At 48.5% G+C, this 20,763-nt stretch overlaps 2 protein-coding genes across 6 annotated transcripts in view; one reads left to right on the top strand and one right to left on the bottom strand.

Annotated features, from left to right (window-relative positions):
* The first annotated feature begins 1,800 nt into the window (after nucleotides 1-1,800).
* On the top strand, nucleotides 1,801-10,535 carry ncln (nicalin). 4 transcript variants are annotated; one of them, XM_062450168.1, is made up of 15 exons: nucleotides 1,801-2,123; nucleotides 2,816-3,006; nucleotides 3,126-3,270; nucleotides 3,727-3,821; nucleotides 3,896-3,976; nucleotides 4,228-4,331; nucleotides 5,176-5,264; nucleotides 5,875-6,014; nucleotides 6,228-6,406; nucleotides 6,916-7,003; nucleotides 7,203-7,241; nucleotides 7,394-7,554; nucleotides 7,971-8,024; nucleotides 8,238-8,316; nucleotides 8,484-10,535. In XM_062450168.1, the coding sequence occupies exons 1-15, from the start codon at nucleotides 1,949-1,951 to the stop codon at nucleotides 8,544-8,546; spliced, it is 1,683 nt and encodes a 560-aa protein (XP_062306152.1). In that variant the 5' UTR covers nucleotides 1,801-1,948; the 3' UTR covers nucleotides 8,547-10,535. The 4 variants fall into 4 exon arrangements, with proteins under 4 accessions (XP_062306152.1, XP_062306151.1, XP_062306150.1 ...); XM_062450167.1 differs by having other exon boundaries at nucleotides 7,391-7,554; XM_062450166.1 differs by having other exon boundaries at nucleotides 6,228-6,454.
* Nucleotides 10,536-10,552: 17 nt separating this feature from the next.
* cers1 (ceramide synthase 1) overlaps nucleotides 10,553-20,763 on the bottom strand; it is a 24,525-nt gene continuing 14,314 nt past the window's right edge. For both annotated transcript variants that reach the window (XM_062450172.1, XM_062450170.1), the window contains exons 2-7: nucleotides 19,414-19,573; nucleotides 16,353-16,533; nucleotides 15,851-16,012; nucleotides 15,505-15,652; nucleotides 15,046-15,224; nucleotides 10,553-14,372 (exon numbers count right to left, since the gene is read on the bottom strand). In XM_062450172.1, coding sequence (XP_062306156.1) covers nucleotides 14,330-14,372; nucleotides 15,046-15,224; nucleotides 15,505-15,652; nucleotides 15,851-16,012; nucleotides 16,353-16,533; nucleotides 19,414-19,528 — 828 coding nt within the window. In that variant the 5' untranslated portion in view covers nucleotides 19,529-19,573 and the 3' untranslated portion in view covers nucleotides 10,553-14,329. The remainder of the gene's footprint in view (nucleotides 14,373-15,045; nucleotides 15,225-15,504; nucleotides 15,653-15,850; nucleotides 16,013-16,352; nucleotides 16,534-19,413; nucleotides 19,574-20,763) is intronic.

Below are 20,763 nucleotides of genomic sequence, written 5' to 3'. Positions count from 1 at the left end.
GGACATAGGGGGTTAATCTGGGTCATTATGACCTCACACACTCAGAATGTGTCTAGCTGTCTAATTAGTGTTCCCTGGGTCTCATGCGGTTGGACCCAAGGTTTGTGTGCACAACGTGCGATTGTTTTCAAGTGAGGAATCCAAACAACAGCTTAGGCCTCGTCCATTTTTGTTTCATTCAATATTATCGCATTATAATTCTGGGGGCTTTTTCTCTTCTAATGGCTCGGTTTCTTGCTGTTTGCTTGATGAATCCCTTTTGCCATACGAAGAGACAGGTCTTCTCTCATGGCGGAGCTCCAATTGATAATTGCTCCAAGTAGATTTGAAATCACGACTATGATTTCGTGCGGCCACGCCTAATTGTTTTGTTCTGCCTTGTTTGCTTCTAGTCCCCACAAGAATATGGCCAGAATTACTCAGCCAGCGGAAATAACGACTCCAAGGTCCATTAAGAGAGATGACAAGGCCTCATCTCCACATTAATCTGGCACTTAAAAAGGGGGGGGGCAGAGATGTGGGGGGGGAGTAAGAGAGGGGAAGAAAGAGCAAAGAAGAGAAGAGAGAGAGAGAGAGAGAGAGAGAGAGAGAGAGAGAGAGAGAGAGAGAGAGAGAGAGAGAGAGAGAGAGAGACCGAGAGATGACATCATAACTGTTCCTCTCCTTCACCTTGGCTTGACTCTGGCGGGGCTGCGGTCTTCAGACAGCAGTAATCTATTTACATTCATTCGGCTCCTTAATGATGATTGTTGCACAGATGAAAGGGTTGGCATCTTGTTTGATGATGGATAATTGTACAGATCTACATATGTTCCTGCCAAGACTTCACTTACATTTCTCACATAATTTTCACTCTTAAAATTTATTAGGCACATTATTCCTTTATTTCCTTTGACTTTGGCTATTTTAGGAAGGCATGTGTAAATCTGACAAGGTATGAGGGGAAGACCCCACAATGCTTCTTTCTTTCAATTTTCAGCTCCCTCTTCTCTCTCTCTCCCTCTCTCTTTTCTATCTCTCTCTCTCCCTCTTCTCTCTCTCTCTCCCTCTCTCTTTTCTATCTCTCTCTCCCTCTTCTCTCTCTTCTCTCTCTCTCTCTCTCTCTCTCCCTCTTCTCTCTCTCTCCCTCTTCTCTCTCTCTCTTCTCTCTCTCTCCCTCTTCTCTCTCTCTTCTTTCTCTTTTCTCTTCTCTCTCTCTCGTATTTTTTAGGATTGTTTCATATGTTTATGTTTTTTGCAGCAAAGGGCATCTGCGAAGCCCTTTGGGAAATTGCATGTAAAACCAATGCATACAAACCTAATTAAATTAGTATTTTATTAGTAGCCTTATCCTGGATATTATTGTAGCCTACACTGTCATCTAGCTCTTGTGCACAAGCACAAAACTACAGAAACGATAACTGTAATGATGTATACCTGTACGGCTTTGACTAGGATTAACACAAGAACTAAACAAAAACAGGCTACCTCATACACAAGCCACAGCTTCATATGTGCAATAAGGAATAATGAAACAGCATCCTCTAGTGTTGAACAAGCAACATTACCAAGAACTGAAATAGGTGTCTTACGGCTCCTGAAAGACCTGAGACAGATTGTTTAACAATTGTTTAATCAATGAAAGGATCACAAACAAATGTACTAACTACTGTACAAAAATTATGATTTTAATTGCCAATATGTATAATTTAAAGACAGATCGAGAAGATAACGATCTTTAAGCAACCCTTACAGAAAAAAATGAACCCGCTGTACCAATCATGCACGGTTAGGTGGTTGATGTTCTCGCCAGATCAAAATTCGTCGCTTGGTTGCTGGTGTAAATTGCTAATGACTAGCTACCTACGTAGCATCTAGCTAGCTAAGAGTAACTGTCCATTTTAGGGGGTTGTGACGGCTTCGATTATTTGATTTTTCTTCTCATTTAGGACTTACCACTCAGTTAAAGATGTTTGAAGAGGCTAGTGAGGTGTTTGACAACATGTTCAAGTCATCGTTTCCCTTGACTTTCATTGTATTTATCCCAGCGGTTCTGATTTTAGTGTCACCACTTCCAGCCGAAGCGGCACATGAATTCACCGTGTACCGCATGCAACAATATGACCTGCAGGGACAACCGTACGGTAAGGATGTCTATCGCTTCAAACTTATGGGACACGCTGAAGTCAAGCATTTGTTGTAAACACTGTCCACACATTAGGCCACCATGAACCCTATTGAAATAGAGATCGATTCGTCACTGTACAGTAGTACGTAGTAGAAGTATATAGCTAACGTCGTTAGCTGTCACTCGTATAAATCCAGTGACAGTAGCTAGCTGGTTAGCGGCTATTGCTAACTGTTGTTAAATTTAAATCTGTTAGCTGCCCAGCTTGCTTTAATTCATTATCGTCAAAATAATTTAATTAATCATAGGGATCTAAATATCAGTATAAGGTTTGTTGCTGTTTTATAAATGCTTTGTAAAATAGATTACCAGTTGCCAGCCTGCTACAGTACCGTTGTCTAGCTAGCTAGGCATCCGTCTGAGAGTGACATTGGACAATGTGTCAAAATCTACAGCAATGGCTACGGTACAGGACAGGTGTCATGGCTGGTGTCACGACTAATTAAATTACGTCAAGATTTGTAAACTATGAATATTACGCCTGATTGGCAAGATTCCATTCTCACCAGAATCCAAGTTAGCCCAGTTATAATACAACATATAATCCGTCTCGCCACAGTCATGCTGTGTTATACCTTTTACTTTTTCCCTTTTCTCTGGTGTACCGAAACTCCTTCAAACTCGTAACCCTGTGGCTTGTGTCCACAGGTACGAGGAACGCTATCCTCAACACAGAGGCTCGTAGCGTGGAGGCGGAGGTGTTAAGTCGTCGCTGTGTTATCATGCGGCTGGTTGACTTTTCCTATGAGAAGTACCAGAAGGCCTTGCGGCAGTCGGCTGGTGCCGTGGTCATCATCCTGCCCAAGAACATGTCCACCATGCCGCAGGATATAGTCCAGGTAACACCCCCTTAAACACTGTTCAACACCCTTTTAAACACTTTATAACTCCCCTTAAAACGCATGATCACACCCCCTTAAACACCTATAACATCCCCGCTCTCCTCTCCCCTCTACAGCAGTTCATGGAGCTGGAGCCAGAGATGCTAGCCACGGAGACAATTGTCCCTGTGTACTTTGCTCTGGAGGACGAGGAGCTGCTGTCCATCTATACCCAGACGCTCACCTCGTCCTCGTCCCAGGACTCGTCCTCTGCAGCTGAAGGTAGGCCACGCCGCGCCGCTCACAGCCTCACCTGGCCTGGGGTCATCCTGATACGGATCAGAGAGGGACTGGACTGTTGGAATGATCAGATCTGTAGGGACTGTGTCTGGTCCTAAGTTCTCTGAATGAGCTGATACCTTTATCTATTATAGAGACTATACATACACACACACACACACACATCTCACACACACACACACACACACACACACATCTCACTACAACTTCCTGGTCCAGCACTAAGCCCCACCTCCTATGGGTTTAGATGTGGCTATGGGATGATTCAAAGCCCTTGAAAATCCCACCAATCAGGTCTTGACTCATCAGAATCAGACTTTATCAGCGGTCGTGTTGACCGGGGCTTCCCTGTGTGTTCAGTCAGAGGAGCTGGTGGTGGGTGTCATGGTGACGGAGCAGGTCTGAGAGACTGGATGTTGTGTTGTTTCGTCCCCACAGTGCTGCTTCACACAGCCACGGCCAACGGCTTCCAGATGGTGACCAGTGGAGCCCAGAGCAAAGCTGTTAGTGACTGGGCCATCACTAGCCTGGAGGTGAGGACACACACACACACAAACTCTCTCTCACATGCCATCAGACTAACCGCCTAGTCTCCCTGCTGTCTCAGGGGCGTCTTGCTGGGGTCGGAGGGGAGGACCTGCCCACCATCGTGCTGGTGGCCCACTATGACTCCTTCGGCGTGGCCCCGGTAAGCTCCGCTCACTCTGCGTCCTTGTTTGGGACGCTCTGGGAAATGAACGTCAAACATAAGTGTTTGTACCCCCCTCACCTTTCCCTCTGTGAAGCGCGTTGTAAAGATAAATAAAGTTTGATTCGATTAAGCCGTGTTTGGATCAACCATGCAAGGGCTCTAGGGGGCGCAAGGAAGGAAGTTACTGTTCTGCTGTGTGACGGGAGTGTGTGCGTGTGTGTGTGTGTGTGTCTGTGTGTGCGCTGCAGTGGCTGTCGTACGGAGCTGACTCTAACGGCAGTGGTGTGTCTATGCTGTTGGAACTGGCTCGTCTCTTCTCCAGACTGTATACATACAAGAGGACGCATGCTGGGTGAGCGCTACACACACACACACACTCATCTGTAACACACACTCACTCACACACTCATCTGTAACACGCACACAAACACACTCAACTATATCCTTGAGGGTTTAGGTTGGTTGAGGGGCAGTTCTATGGGCGTATGTGAAGCCCTCTGTGACATGCTTGCGTGTAAAAAGGGCTATACAAATAAATTTGATTTGAATTGATTTGAACTATAACACACACTCACTCACAAACTCAGCTGTAACACACACACAAACACGCTCAACTATAACACACACTCGCTCACACACTCAGCTGTAACACACACAGAGAGAGCTGTACCACACAGACACACACCCACATGCAGCTATACCACACACACACACACATATACTCAGCTATAACCAACACACACACACACACTCATCCCTATACTATTTCCATCTCCAACATTCAGACACCACTCAGCTCTAACCCAATCCCACATGTACAGGAATCTACCTCTTGATGCAGTTCATAACTTGCAGCATACAAGGATCCGTTCCCTCATTTAGGCTCTGAGTGCTTCACTGCACTCAGTCAATGTGTTTTTAAGAGTCTTGAGTGTGTCATACAAGCTGGGAGTGAGGTGGAGGGCTACCTCAGGAAAGGTGCTATTAAGGAACTGCAGTCTAAGTGTGTGTTGGGCTGAGGGGAGGGGAGGAGGAGAGGATGTGCTCAGTTTGGACGGTCTATAGATTTTTCATAATGGTCTTGGTTTGCATGGGGCCTGTGGGAATTGCACTAATGCTGTACGCCTTCAATGGAAATGCTGTCAGTGGGCTGTTTAGCCCCGGTTAACCCTGTTGAACCTGGGCGTGTCCCTCAGGTACAACCTGCTGTTCTTTGTGTCAGGGGGAGGAAAGTTTAACTACCAGGGCACCAAGCGCTGGCTGGAGGACAACCTGGATCACACAGGTACCTCCACCCTGCAGCACCTGTCTCTCTCTCTCACAGCACCTGTGTCTCTCTCTCACAGCACCTGTCTCTCTCTCACAGCACCTGTCTCTCTCTCACAGCACCTGTCTCTCTCTCTCTCTCTCTCTCTCTCTCTCTCTCTCTCTCTCACAGCACCTGTCTCTCTCTCTCACAGCACCTGTGTCTCTCTCTCTCACAGCACCTGTCTCTCTCTCTCACAGCACCTGTCTCTCTCTCACAGCACCTGTCTCTCTCTCTCTCTCACAGCACCTCTCTCTCTCTCACAGCACCTCTCTCTCTCTCACAGCACCTCTCTCTCTCTCACAGCACCTCTCTCTCTCACAGCACCTGTCTCTCTCTCTCTCTCTCTCTCTCTCTCACAGCACCTGTCTCTCTCTCTCTCTCTCACAGCACCTGTTTCTCTCTCTCACACAGCGCCTGTCTCTCTCACACAGCGCCTGTCTCTCTCTCACAGCACCTGTCTCTCACTCTTACACAGCACCTGTCTCTCTCTCTTACACAGCACCTGTCTCTCTCTGTCTCACAGCACCTGTCTCTCTCACAGCACCTGTGTCCCCTGTTTGATCCCTCCTTCTCTCCGTCCCCCCAGACTCCAGTCTGCTGCAGGACAACGTTGCGTTCGTCTTGTGTCTGGACACCCTGGGTGATGAAGACCACCTGCACCTGCACGTGTCCAAGCCCCCTAAGGAGGGCACGCCCCAACACACCCTGCTGAAGGAGCTGGAGACGGTAGGGTCCAGCCCTCTCTCTCTCTGTCTCTCTCTCTATCTCTCTCTCTGTCTCTCTCTGTCTCTCTCTCTTTCCCTCTCTCTTTTTGTCTCTCTCTGTCTCTGTCTCTCTGTCTGTCTCTCTCTGTCTCTATCTCTATGTCTCTCTGTCTCTCTCTCTCTGTCTCTCCCTCTCTCTCTGTCCCTCTCACCCTCTCCTCTCCCCCTTCCCCAGGTGTCGTCCAGTCAGTACCCTGAGGTCAAGTTCTCCATGGTCCACAAGAAGATCAACCTGGCGGACGACACGCTGGCCTGGGAACACGAGCGCTTCGGTATCCGCCGCCTGCCGGCCTTCACGCTGTCCCACCTGTCGAGCCACCGCGAGGCGCGGCGGTCCAGCATCATGGACGTGCGGTCAGTGTCCCCCTCATCTCGCCATGGAGCAGGAGAGCCTCCTGCTGGGTGGGTTTGTTACTGCAGCTGCCTCTGATCTCACGCAGCCGCCGCCGTAGACCCCCCCCCCTCCCCCATGCCTCTCACCCCCCCCCCCCCCCCCTCCGCTCAGACCCCCCCCACCATACTGCTCTGTCCCACCCATCCCCTGCCAGGCTCCACCCATCGTGACCTGAGCCCTAACCCTGGTCTGTCCGTGCAGCAGTCAGTCGTCTGGGTCTCGCTCCTCCCATGTTGGCATCTGACGGCCTGTCTTCCAGCCCACCAAGGACGGACTCCGCCCTTCCACACCCCCGCCCTCTCCATCCATCCCGCCCCCACCATCCTGCCCCCCCGTCCCCCCGTCGGTCTCCGCCCATCCGGACCCTCATCCTCCTCTTCCAGACTCTGCTGTGTGCAGCTGCTGTGTGCATCTGCTGTGTGCATCTGCTGCTTGGTCGTTGTATAACCGAAGGTCTCTGTCTGCGCAGGCCTCATGTGGACGTACAGAAGTTGGGCAGGAACACCAAGCTGATAGCTGAGGCTCTGGCCCGGGTCATCTACAACCTCACTGAGAAGGTACCCACACACACAAGCACACACACCCACACACACACACACACACACACACACACACACGCACGGTGTCATCTCATTGTTTTGGCAGTTTTAACCAGAGTGTGGATGACCTTAAACAACCTGATGAGCAGAACATCAGTGCTGTGAGCTTGGTAGGCCTTCTGAGAGGATGACTGACTGTGTGTGTGTGTGTGTCTAGGGGGCTCCAGGAGACCTGCAGATCTTCACTGAGCAGATGGTGAGTGGCTGACCTGTCCTGCCTCTCCTCCCAGCACACTGCCTCTCTGTCTGTGTCTCTCTGCCTCTCTGTCCGGCATCTCTAGGGCAGTGGACGCTGATAACTGTGTGAGTGTGTGTGTGTGTGTGTCGCCCCCTCTCTTCCTCCAGCAGGTACAGGAGGATCAGCTGTCGTCAGTAGTTGATTGGCTGACGGCCCAGCCCAGAGCAGCCCAACTGGTGGACAAGGACAGCAGCGTGGTCAGTACCCTGGAGTACCACCTGGGGCGCCACCTGAAGGACGTACGCCGCCACTACGTCAAAGCAGACAAGAGGTGAGCGAGTCGGGCCGCACACACACACACACACCTGGTTATAAAGCCGTCTCTCTTCTCACTGGTAAAGACATGCCTACGTCTGCTCTTACTAACAGTCTGAGACACACACCTGCCTAGTCTTGTGTTTGATGCAGTTTAATGGGAGTCAGGTGGCTAAGCGGTGAGGGAGTCGGGCTAGTAATCTGAAGGTTGCCAGTTCGATTCCCGGCCGTGCAAAATGAAGTTGTGTCCTTGGGCAAGGCACTTCACCCTACTTGCCTCGGGGGAGAATGTCCCTGTAAGTCGCTCTGGATAAGAGCGTCTGCTAAAAAATGACTAAATGACTAAATGTAAATCCACGGTTTAGTTCCCAGTATCTGTTTAGGTCTGTGTGTAGGAGGTGTGTGTGACAAGTGTGTGTTCTCTCCCCACAGGGACCCCGAGTTTGTGTTCTACGACCAGCTCAAACAGACAATGAACGCCTACAGGTGGGTGATCTCCCTGCTCCATCTCTCCCATCATCTGATCTCATCCGGGTCTCTCCATAGCTGAGTCTCTCTGATTCTCATCTCCTGCACAGACTCGTTTAACTGTGTCTGTTCTTATTGTTCTTATGTTTTAGGACTGTCATTTTGACTGTACTGTAGCGCTTTCAGTGCAAGAAAGGCTCACTACAAATGTGTTATGATCTCTTCCAACAGAGTGAAGCCAGCCATTTTCGACCTGCTGTTGGCGCTCTGCATAGCAGCCTACCTGGGGGTCATGTACCTGGCCATACAGGTGAGGCTGGAGCCTGGGCACTGGCTAGGCACGGGGGGTTCAAGGGGATTCAAACCCCTGCAGCTGTTGATGCAGAGACAGTGTTAGCGGGAAAGTAGTTAGTGATAGCAAGTGCTGTTTCTCTGGTTACGAAATCAGGAAGTGATGTGGTTGTTTTTGTCTTGCAGCACTTTGGGATCCTCTACAGCGTGGTGCGTAGGATCACCCAGCCCAAGACCAAGCAGCATTAAGCCACTCCCACCTCCTCCAGGCTCCGCCCCTTTAAACAGCGTCATCGAGCTCCAGCCAATCAGACAGGACTCTGAACGTGCAGATCTCTCCCTCTCTCTGTCTACAAATCGCCTTTTCTTTCTTCCCTCTCTGAAAATGAAACAATGTCAAAACAATTCTCTCTCTTTCTCTTTGTGCCAGCCAGTCTAGTGTCCTGTCGACTGATCCATCAGAGTTCCTTCTATGATTCTTCACCTTTTCACCCAACAGCATTACCACCAGACATACTACAGAAATAGTAGTTGAATTCCTTTTAAATACTTTGACCCGTGCATGATTAAACTAAACCAGAGGCCAAGCCCTCATACGTTGAAACCCTCAGTTCAGCTTCTTCAGCCAGGGTCAAACTAAATTAATAACTTTTTAAAAGAAATGTCTAATGCTATTTGGCCATCACATCTCTACTGTCGTGTTCTCGTCCTCTGTCTGAATGAATGGTCTGCATATTTGGCTTCCATAATGACATGCCTTTTTATATGACCTTTGCCCCAGTCTAATCTAAAATTAATCTAAGATGTTTACTCTAATTGAAATGTAATGTGAACTAGTGCGTCGATGACTCACTGCCTTGTCTCTCAGCCTCAGCAGGACAGTAAAGTGGTTATGACATTGCATCCAGAAACGGATGAATACAAAGATAAAAATTGTTTTATTTGATAAATACGTCCTTTTCCACCGCTTCTTAGATACGTTAGCTAGTTATTGTGTGTGACTTGACGTGTGACTTGATGTGTGACTTGCTTAGATTTCTCAAGATTTACTCCAGATCAGCCGACCACCGGTTCGTAGACTTCATCCTCTTTAACCCTTGTGTTATCTTCGGGTCATTCTGACCCATCAGTCATTGTGACCCACCGTCGTATTGCGACAACTTTACCGCATACAAAAACAAAGTGAAGCATTTTCTTTTAACCGTTGGGCTGTCTCAGACCCCCCCACATTGCGAAGGTTAAAATAAAAATATTTGTTTTTGTATTGGGTAATATTGGGTAAACACAACGATGGTTCGTTATGAACCTTTGGGTCATGTGACCCGAAGGCAGCACAAGGGTTAACCCACAGACCAGTACGAGGTCTACATTCCAACATGTCCCCTTCCCCCCCATCCTGTTTTTATCTAAACATGTCCTTGGCCACACTTTGACTTGTTTGTGCCATATCCACATGTCAAGCAATTTAGAAACAACTTCCCCCCCTACCTCCCCCCCGCCTCGCTGCCCCCCCGCTGTCGAGCACAAACCTGCTGACACGGAGTGGGGGATGTGGGGGGAGGAGAGGGGAGAAGCGTACTGACTGATAGTGACCTTTTGGAGCAGCACTTAAACTGACCTGGACTAACCCTGGACTGGTCGTCATGGAAGTCTGGGGTCCAATCAAACCACATGGTGGCCCATTACCACAAAAATACACACAATTAAATACATTTCATTGTATCAGTTTAATATATATATATGTGTATATATATGATCACAGGAGAGTTCTGCTTGTTTGGTGCAGGTGTATCTTTTGAAGATAAGGAAATGTAAATTTGCTGAAAGACCGCCATGAGCGTTTGATTGAATCCCAGTCAAGGGAAGGTTACACTGGGTGTGTTTGTGGTTAGTCTTATCCAGTAACACAAACATTATTGTGGGGGCCTTATAGACACCTGCTGTTGCATTGTACAATTTTAATGGACTGGCCAGATTCTCCTGATCGATCCAGTGCCACATCCAGCCCACATCCTGCTGGGGGGACTGAGAAAACTCAAGTTTTAATTTATTGCAGCTGAAGATGCTGACTTATGCACTGATATAACCCCTCGTCTTATGTTGGTCACTGAGGCCCTGCCAGCCCCTCATGTTGTACTTGTTCCAGCTCTGGCTGTTGTGCCTGCTCCACAAACACCTGATCTCATTCAACATGACATTGAACATGAATAAACAAATACGTCTTATTTGTTGAAAGAATTCTTGGACTCCAGATCTTTCTTTTGCAATTTACATGTTTTATTTTATGGGAAAAAAAAACATGATAACACTGGTTGAATGAAATTACTAAAATTGTATTACAAAAAGGGCAAAGTACCTGTGGTTATCTGGTGGTCCGGTTTAGAAAGCGGTCTGATTGAAACTCTTATCGTGAGACCAGTGGGGCAATGGTAGACCTAACAACAATGTCAGTGGTCCAACAAAACATGATTCTTCAAATACAACTTTCGAATTAAAAAGATTCACGTCATACTTAATTTGATTCTTCACTTCCAGAAATTCATAAAAATCCCCATTTCCCAAATTCTCCCTTATTTCCTAGTTTTTACTCAAGAACAATAAAAATAATAGTAATAAATTACAGTGCAATTTGTCAGAAATACCTGCAGGGCCCGTGCCCCTTAATTACTACCTCTCCCTCCCTCACTAGTCTATCACCATGTAGGTTCCAGAACACTTCTTGGTGATTTGGTCAACATTTTGGCACATTCTCAAAGCATTAAATACACACTACCAAACAGGAAATGCATAGCGTCGTACTTCCTCTCAGCATGTTTCCACTTTCTTTTTTTCCTTTTTTTTTTAAACCTCATCAAGTCGACATAAAGTACGTTTGTATTCAATGCTGAAGAAAAGAACTGCCAAATCTGTATCGCAAGAAAGCTCGATAACTACTAACTATTATTACACAATTTCAGTGTTATTTTCCCCGTTCAAACAAGAACAACAAAAAAAACATAATTTCTCAAGCGGGAGTTTAACTGTTTAATTTGGTGTGAGTAGTTTCACCTCACATTTCCAATGTGCATGTTGTCTGCGTAGAGACAGACTGGGAGACAGCGGGGCAGAGATGGATAGAACTCACACGCGCACTTTCATGGACGCTACCATAGCAACCTGGAGACCACACGCATCGCAACAACCTCCATCAGAACTACCTTGTGTTGGGGAGTTGTTCTTCAGAAGGGAAGACTCAATTGAAGACAAAGTTTTTTTGACAACATGACCAGCATATGATCCCACAACACACATTTTAGCAAGGAAAAGGTCAAAGTTCACTCCACTTAGGGCAGAGCTTGGGGTGTGTGAAATGTTTTGACAAAACAGCCACATCAGGAAACTCCAAAACACCCTCCTGTTGGTTATTGATGTATTGTCTGATAGAACATTACTGGATAGCTGACACCATCCCCTGCCACATGAAATCAGTAATATTCAGATGAGATGTGTAAAGAAGTAATAATGGGGAATTAAAAAATCAGGGCTCTTCTGACCCATCGGAGGGGTTAGGCTACGATCCGTGTGGTCTTCGATCTACTTCTGCGGTCTTCCGTGTCTTTACATACGGTTACTAACCACTTACATCACACTTGGGTCTGCCGTCTGAAACAAGTTGGGATGCGCTTGATTTACCCTTCAGAGACGGATTTGTTGGTTTTATTGTCCTGTCTGATCTAAATCAAGTGCGCCCCAACTGTTCTGGAAACAGCCTGACCCCGGTTTCACCCACACACGGAGGGAAGGAATATACATATCATAATCCGTCTACAAACAGTGTTCTCAGAAACAGCAGCAATTCCAAAAAAAAAAACAAAAAAAAACGATGATGATGATAATATCAATAATAATAACAACAACAATAATGTCTAATGAAAAATCGAAGCTAGTTACGTCCCCGGCTTTGTGGTTGCTAGCCAGTTAGCAGGAGAGTGTTGGAAGCACGTCCTCGGACTAACAAGGACTCCCGATCGCCGAGCGGGCGACAAGTGAGCGAGCGTGGACAACATCTGTGGCCTGTTCAAGCACAAGCATGCTGTTCTTCATCACAAGAGCTTGAATTTGATCGAGAAGGAAGGTCTGCACCCCTTTTGACCAGCAAAAAATGACTGGAGTGCTGCCGCTCTCTCACACACACACGCATCCATGAGGAGCACATTGTAATGCAGTGAGGAGAAGGATGGGCAGTCAGGAATGGACTGAGTGTGTGTGTGTGTACACTTAGATGTGTAGGGCATGTGTGTATGAGTATTCATGTGTGTGACTGTGTGTGTGTGTGTGTGTGTGTGTGAGCATACTTGCGCGTGGCAGCAGTGTGAATGAGTAGTTCCCTTTGAAGATGAGTTCAGCACGCTGACAGAAGTTAAGATTACGTAGCTAATAGTATAATTTTTGTTTTCTTCTTTTGTGTTTTTAAGACGGCTTCATAGCATAAGTCCAAAACCATTCCAATGTCATGCATTCCTGAATACCATTATGTGCATATATATGTTTTCTTTTAACCTTATTGGATTTTTATCTTTACACAACTTAAGGGCCATTTTCTCACATGATCACTAAACCTTAAAACCCCCATATTGGTTTTCAGTCAATTCCATGTGTTTTTCAACATAATCAATAAGGATGATAGACAACCCAGTCAATCAATTTCAGCTATATGCTGTCATTAAACCAGCAGTCAGCTTGTCTGCTATCATATCAGTGCAACAACAGATGCTATACAAACAGATATTGTGACAGCGTTATTTTCCATACAGGAATGCGAGCAAATTTTTCCAATGCCTACGTATCAACAGCAAAGATAATAATAAATCTAATAAAAAAAAGTAAAAACAAAGGTGAGAGGACCAAAAAGAAAAGCGAAACGTTTCCCTTAACACCACAGTCCTTCACATTTACAAAACGCATCAACCCCCTACATCGACGAGGCTGTCAACAAGACGCAGGTCAGGCCGGCTAGGCTGGAGGAAGGGATGGAAGGAAGGAAGGAATGAAGGATGGAAGGAGGGATGTCAAGTGAGATTGCTATCGATCTTTGCAATGATATGAAAGTCAATCCATGTTGTGAAAACGAGACCATTCCCCTGCACATTCCTGTGCCCCCTCACGCCCCCCCCGGTGGACGTTAAGGGTAATTATACGTCACTTCCTGATCAGAGTCCTACTCTTTAGGTCGCACGATCTAGAGCGCAAGGGAGGAAACAGCGCCCATATTAGGCTGTAGAGGACAGAGGTTCCTGAATCCAGTTCAGGTCCCTGGTCCCTATGGAGACAGTGGCAAGTGACTACAAACACGTTCTATTCCAGCATGTTCAAGTTTCCTATCGTGGTCTGGCCCTGTATGTCTACAGAATCAATGTTTGTCTGTGTCTGTCTGTGTGTGTGTATGTATGTGTGTCTGTCTGTCTGTGTGTGTGTGTGTGTGTGTGTGTGTGTGTGTGTGTGTGTGTGTGTGTGTGTCTGTCTGTGTGTGTGTGTGTGTGTGTGTCTGTCTGTATGTATGTATGTATGTATGTATGTATGTATGTATGTATGTATGTATGTATGTGTGTGTGTCTGTCTGTCTGTCTGTCTGTGTGTCTGTCTGTGTGTGTCTGTCTGTCTGTGTTTGTCAGTCCGTGAGAGGGCTGTTATGGTGGTGACACGTCTTACAAGCCTACCCTAGGACGTTGGCGCGGACAAACTGTTTTCCTGTGAAACGTTAATGTTGATACTAGACCTAGGTCGCCTAAAAAGAACATTCACAGTGCTGAACTCGAACCAAATAAAAACGTTTAAAAAAACACACGAACCGACCGAGGATGAGAATGAAAACAAGGTGACAAACACGTCACCATGGTGATGTGTTAGCTTGTTTGTGTTAGCTTGTTTGCGTCAGCTTGTTTGTGGCCCTGGTACGGCCCCCTTGTCACCTGGAACCGAGTGTGGAACAAGCTAGTGAAACCGGTGTTGCTGCGTTCATGGTGAGGCGCCAGTAGGGGGCAGCTGGGAGGTCGTTATAGATGCTTCTCCTTGGTGACCCCATTCTGCACGTGTTTCCTGTGTGAGGGGGGGAGGGAGGGGGGGGGGAGGGAGGGGGGGGAGGGAGGGAAAGAGAAAGAGATTGCCCCTCGTCAAGGTTTTGAGCGATTACCGTGTAGTATCAGATACAGAACTAATGTTCAAGGCCAGGCGATAACATGGAGGCCACATGGACCTTCCAATCACACCAACCCATATCTGCTCCCTGGAGCGTCTTTGATCCTATCTGTTTATCTATCAGGGATAGTTACCCAACACTGGGAGCATCTCTGTGTGTGTGTGTGGTTGAGGCTGGTCTGAAGAGGATCAGGGCAGCGGTGTGCTGATGAAGCACATCTGAGATTATAGTGACATGCGGCGAGGGGGAGGAGTTCCTTGTGTGTGTGTGTGTGTGTGTGTGTGTACTAGGATTAGAATGACCTAACAGACGTAAAGGCACTGATACTTTTTTCACCTCACACACACATCTGTCTGCACACACACACACACACACACACACACACACACACACACACACACACAGATGACAGGTCCATGCTGGTCCTAGATAACACTAGGGGACATGATGAGGCACTCTCAACAGAGGAAGTATCAGGTTTGTGTGTGTGTGTGTGTGTGGTCGCTCTCCTCACCCCTGGGCAGAGATGTGTGTGTGTGTGTGTGTGTGTGTGTGTGTGGTCTCTCTCCTCACCCCTGGGCAGAGATGCGATGTCCAGCATCGTCATCCTCGGGCGCCCCGTTGAGCAGGGCGGAGGCCCTGGCCGCGATGGCAGCTGCTCGCTGGGCGCTCTCCTCGTCCTCGTACTCCCTCACGTCGTTCACCTCCGTCATCTGGCCTGTCAGCACCTTCACCACGAACAGCACGATGTACTGCACACACACACCACGCACACACACACACACCACACACACACCATACACACGCACACACACACAGGGGGTAGAAGGTGACAGGTCTTAGACGGTTTGTGACACAGATCAGCTTTAAAAATCGACTGTGATGAACGCCCATCTTTGCGTTGAAACAAAAACCTAATTTAACCTTGTTATTTAATTGGGCGAAGCAAAAGGATGTGGTGGAGGCATTAAATAAGTCTGACGGGGCTGGGAGGGAGGGGGGCGAGGGGGGGGGGACGAGGGGGTGACTCACCAGGAACCAGTACACGTTCATCAGCAGCAGGGAGAGGAGGAGACAGTTGAAGAAGAAGTAGAAGGGAATGTTGGGCACGGACTGTAGACTGTGGACGCAGGTGGCGTAGAGAACCTTGAGGGGGAACCAGTAGAGCCGGAACCAGAACCTGGAGGAGAAAAGGCCGGGGGGGGGGGGGTCGGGTCAGATTAAACTCCCTCATGTCTACCACCAGTCTCTATGTATGTGCAGTGCGGGTGCATGCTTGTTTGCGTGTGAATTTGTGTGCTGACTTGTAGGGATATGTGTGTGTGTGTGTTTTTCCAGGTGTGTGTGTGTTTCCAGGTGTGTGTGAGCAGGGCCCCACCAGGTGATGCTGAAGCTGACAGAGCCCATGTTGGACAGGATGTCGTGCACCAGGTAGTACCCTCCCCCCCGCGTCTTGAAGTACACGTTCAGCTTGGTGAACTCCAGCTGGATGTCGTTGATGTCGTGGAGGAACAGGACCAGCACCCCCACGTTGTGGTATCTGGGGAAGGGAAAACACACACACACACACCTTCTCAGAACGTTCTGTGGTTCCTGGTGGTACATGCCGTACCTGGAATTGTGTTTCGGTGGAACCCTGCTGTGTGGAGTCTCCACAGAGCAGAGAAGACCCAAGTGTGTCTGTGTAAGGACACCGCGGTCGTTTGAGGACCACGTTCCCTACCGCACAAAGGCTTATACGGAGAGGATGAGCATTCTGCACACACACAGACACACACACAACCCACACACATACAGGTGTGGTGAGAATGCGTGAGGTAAAACGGCTGGATGGAGAAAGGTGAGGCTGGATGAGGAGGGGGAAGTGGGGGGGTCTCTACCTGAAGGCGTATGAGAAGGTGATGAGGGCCAGGGTGATGACGTGGTGAACCACCATGACGGTGGAGTCTTTCCTCCAGGCGTCCATGTAGACCGTGGCGTAGATGGAGTGTCCATAGAAACTGCCCTGGATCAGGTAGGCGATGGCGATGTCCACCGGCACCGTCATGCCACTCTTCCAGTCTGACAGGAGAGACACAGGTTAGGGCTGGAGTCACACACACACACTAACCCTCTCAGTCACACACACACACACACACAGGTCTCAGTATGCAGACCTAGCCTAGCTTAGCATAGCCAGTCAGGTTGAGTTCTGGCCTAGCTTAGCTTAGCATAGCCAGTCAGGTTGAGTTCTGGCCTAGCTTAGCTTAGCATAGCCAGTCAGGTTGAGTTCTGGCCTAGCCTAGCTTAGCATAGCCAGTCAGGTTGAGTTCTGGCCTAGCTTAGCTTAGCATAGCCAGTCAGGTTGAGTTCTGGCCTAGCTTAGCTTAGCATAGCCAGTCAGGTTGAGTTCTGGCCTAGCTTAGCTTAGCATAGCCAGTCAGGTTGAGTTCTGGCCTAGCCTAGCTTAGCATAGCCAGTCAGGTTGAGTTCTGGCCTAGCTTAGCTTAGCATAGCCAGTCAGGTTGAGTTCTGGCCTAGCTTAGCTTAGCATAGCCAGTCAGGTTGAGTTCTGGCCTAGCTTAGCTTAGCATAGCCAGTCAGGTTGAGTTCTGGCCTAGCCTAGCTTAGCATAGCCAGTCAGGTTGAGTTCTGGCCTAGCTTAGCTTAGCATAGCCAGTCAGGTTGAGTTCTGGCCTAGCCTAGCTTAGCATAGCCAGTCAGGTTGAGTTCTGGCCTAGCCTAGCTTAGCATAGCCAGTCAGGTTGAGTTCTGGCCTAGCTTAGCATAGCCTAGCCAGTCAGGGGAGGAGAGGAGAAGAGAGGAGAGGAGAGGGGAGCAGAGCAGAGTATCAGGTTGTAGAGGACAGACAAGAAGTCAGGTCAAAAGTATTTCAGGCACCTCTGCAACAGATCAGACAGACAGATCAGACAGACAGATCAGACAGACAGACAGACAGATCAGACAGACAGACAGACAGACAAATCAGACAGACAGACAGATCAGACAGACGAGACAGACAAATGAGACAGACAGGTGGACGGAAACTTTCTCTCAGGAGTTTGGGCGACTTGCCCAAACTTGCCCGACTGGGATGGAGTTACACAGGGTTATGTTTATTGATCAGACGTTTCCATCATTAAAGATTGAGAGGTACAATCCTCTGCTGGCTGCAACGGAAGGGAGATGAGAGTACTGAAGGAATCGGAGCCCTCTCTCTCCTCTCTCACTCGCCCCTCTCTCTCCTTTCTTGTCTCTCCTCTCTCACTCGCCCCTCTCTTTCCTTTCTTGCCTCTCTCCTCTCTCTCCTTTCTTGCCTCTCTCCTCTCTCTCGCCCCTCTCTCTCCTTTCTTGCCTCTCTCCTCTCTCACTCGCCCATCTCTCTCCTTTCTTGCCTCTCTCCTCTCACTTGCCCCTCTCTCTCCTCTCCTCTTACTTTTCTCTCACTCCCCCTCTCCCCTCTCTCTCTCCTATCGATATACCACTTCCCTCCCCCTCTCCTCCAATATATATGAGTGCCTCTCTCCCTTTCATCTCCCTTTCATCTCTCTCTCTCTCTCTCTGTCTCTCTCTCTCTCTCTGCTCAGGCCTGAGAGGTGGTGAGCCTCTCACACGACCAATGATGGCCTATTATGGGATATTATCAGCTGCAATAAGGGAGATGGAGATGGACACAAACCAAACACCTGACACACCTAACCATGAGACAGGCTGTGCAGGGCCGTACAGCAGAGCGATGGCCGACCACAGACCATTTGAGGTCAATTTACATTTACATTTAGTCATTTAGCAGACGCTCTAATCCAGAGCGACTTACAGTAAGTACAGGGACATTCCCCCGAGGCAAGTAGGGTGAAGTGCCTTGCCCAAGGACACAATGTCATTTTTGCACGGCTGGGAATCGATCTGGCAACCTTCTGATTACTAGCCCGATTCCCTAACCGCTCAGCCATCTGACTCCTCCAATTAGGGATGAAAGACGGTTTGTCGGTTTATATAGTGTGAAAACAATGTGTTTTGACAGTTGGAGGCGTGGGGCGAGGGGGGCGGAGGGATGGGGGGAGGGATGGGGGGAGGACTGGGCACGTTTAGTGTTCAGGCATGTGCCAGATCATGCTGGCCACTTCAGTTCAACTAATCAAATCATGCAAATATCAACATATAAAACACAAATAAGCCATTTGAATAGGAGTAATAAAAGTCACTGTGTTTAGAGGCTGCGGTCAGAACTTAAGAAGGAGGACGAGTCTCAATACTCTAGACTAGCTTCCTTCCATCCTCCTCTTCACCGCCACTTCTTAGTGAAGAAAGAAGAAACAGTTTCGACACCCCTCCTACCCAGTTTCTCACTCTCCTGGTAGGAAAAACAGGGCAAAGGGCATTCTGTAACTATTGAGACACACCCGCTGGTTGCTGGTCAAAGCTGCTGTGCATATGGGTACAGCACGCCCAACTCAGCACATACCATGGCCGCCTAGCTAACCCTGCCCCCAGACAGTCAAAATGCAGTCTGTCATCCAGAGATCCAAGTGATTTGCATTTGGACAACTCAAACAAATACATCTGCATTCTGCTGCACTGGGGAATCTGACCTTCTTTGAGAGAGACAGACCAGGCTAAGACAGACGGAGGCAGGATATGAATCTCTGTCAAGGAGAGGTGACAAATTCGATAATATCAATCGGTGTAATCAATAAGCCACACTTCTCTGGGTCCCAGCCTCTCCTGTCTTATCGAAGCCTGTGTTTACCTAACATAGTGAAACCTAACGTTGCTTCACCCGACTCAACCTCAACCTGCCCTTAAACGTAACCCAACCCTTTCGAAACCTTAAACAACCCGACCTAACCTGACCCCATCCTAATCCTTACTCCCAACCCACACATCACGTCTTTTACCCTAACTCAACCCAGCCCTAACCTCACCTCAACCCCACCCAACCCCCACCCCTTCCAACCTTACCGTAGAAGACAGAGGGGGGGTTGTGGAAGAAGGTGTAGTCTGAGAAGAACAGCAGGTAGGTGCTGTAGGACCAGGACATGGAGTAGAAGACCAGCTTCCACGCACTCTCTGGCATCTTGGCTGTATCTCTGGGCTGCAGGCTGCACCGCTCTCCGAAAGGCTGCGGGACGAACGACACCAAACAGAAAGACAGAGCGGTGAGGTGAGGGGGACGAACGACACCAAACAGAAAGACAGAGGTGAGGTGAGGGGGACGGACGACACCAAACAGAAAGACAGAGAGGTGAGGTGAGGGGGACGAACGACACCAAACAGAAAGACAGAGGTGAGGTGAGGGGGACGGACGACACCAAACAGAAAGACAGAGAGGTGAGGTGAGGGGGACGAACGACACCAAACAGAAAGACAGAGGTGAGGTGAGGGGGACGAACGACACCAAACAGAAAGACAGAGAGGTGAGGTGAGGGGGACGAACGACACCAAACAGAAAGACAGAGGTGAGGTGAGGGGGACGGACGACACCAAACAGAAAGACAGAGAGGTGAGGTGAGGGGGACGAACGACACCAAACAGAAAGACAGAGCGCCGAGGAGACTAGAGGAAGAGGGAAGCGCACTTAGGAAATATGCTTCATGTGCAGAAACTCTGTTGTTATTGTCATGTTATTTTGTGGAAACTCCAGAAGTCAGCTACTCTCGTTTGGAAATATAGGCTTTGAAATGTTGAGCTCGTAGCAGCATTATGTAAAGACGCAGTGGAAACCGCTAATAGAAGTCATTCTCTAGCCAATAAAAATCGTCTGTTTGAGACGGGGGCGGGATCTACAAGGGCTACCATGTGACCTGTGGGAGATGAGTGACAGCTGGAGAAAGCCCTCTTGGGTAAATCTCTTCGTGTCCGTTTATGGTTCGCTTTGCCAGAAGAAAACACAGGAAGACAAAAAGAGAGAGTGGTTTCCTGTGGTACTGCATGTCTGTGACTGTGTGACTGAGTGTGTGTGTGAGTGTGTGTGTGTGTGAGTGTGTGTGTGAACTCCAGTGACCCCATCATGAGAAGAGAAGAAGACATTTCCCAGGGGGCCGTGCTTTGTCTCAACCCCTAACCCTCCCCCCCCCTCCCGTCCTTTTCAGCCGGTTCTCCCTAGAACCCAGGACCCTGTGAGGCTGTGCTGGAGGAGACGAGCGGAACCCTAGCCTGGAGGACTGAAGCTGATCTCCACTCTGCTGCCAGAGAGAAACCAGAGCTCTACTCCTTATCTTTCCTCTGTGACAGAGGAGCCACAGCCATACACACAATATAACACACACACACACACACACACACAATATAACATACACACACAATATAACA

The sequence above is a fragment of the Osmerus eperlanus genome, chromosome 24, assembly GCF_963692335.1.
Source record: "Osmerus eperlanus chromosome 24, fOsmEpe2.1, whole genome shotgun sequence".
Taxonomy (NCBI): domain Eukaryota; kingdom Metazoa; phylum Chordata; class Actinopteri; order Osmeriformes; family Osmeridae; genus Osmerus; species Osmerus eperlanus.
Note: the sequence above shows the minus strand (reverse complement) of the source record. Positions and strands in the feature narration are given on the sequence as shown.

Coding starts and splice junctions, on each gene's coding strand:
- ncln (XM_062450165.1), top strand. CDS start 1,949: ATGTTTGAAGAGGCTAGTGAGGTGTTTGACAACATGTTCAAGTCATCG. Junction 6,015..6,227: donor TGCTGAAGGAGCTGGAGACG/GTAGGGTCCAGC, acceptor CCCCTTCCCCAG/GTGTCGTCCAGTCAGTACCC. Junction 7,555..7,970: donor TACGTCAAAGCAGACAAGAG/GTGAGCGAGTCG, acceptor CTCTCCCCACAG/GGACCCCGAGTTTGTGTTCT.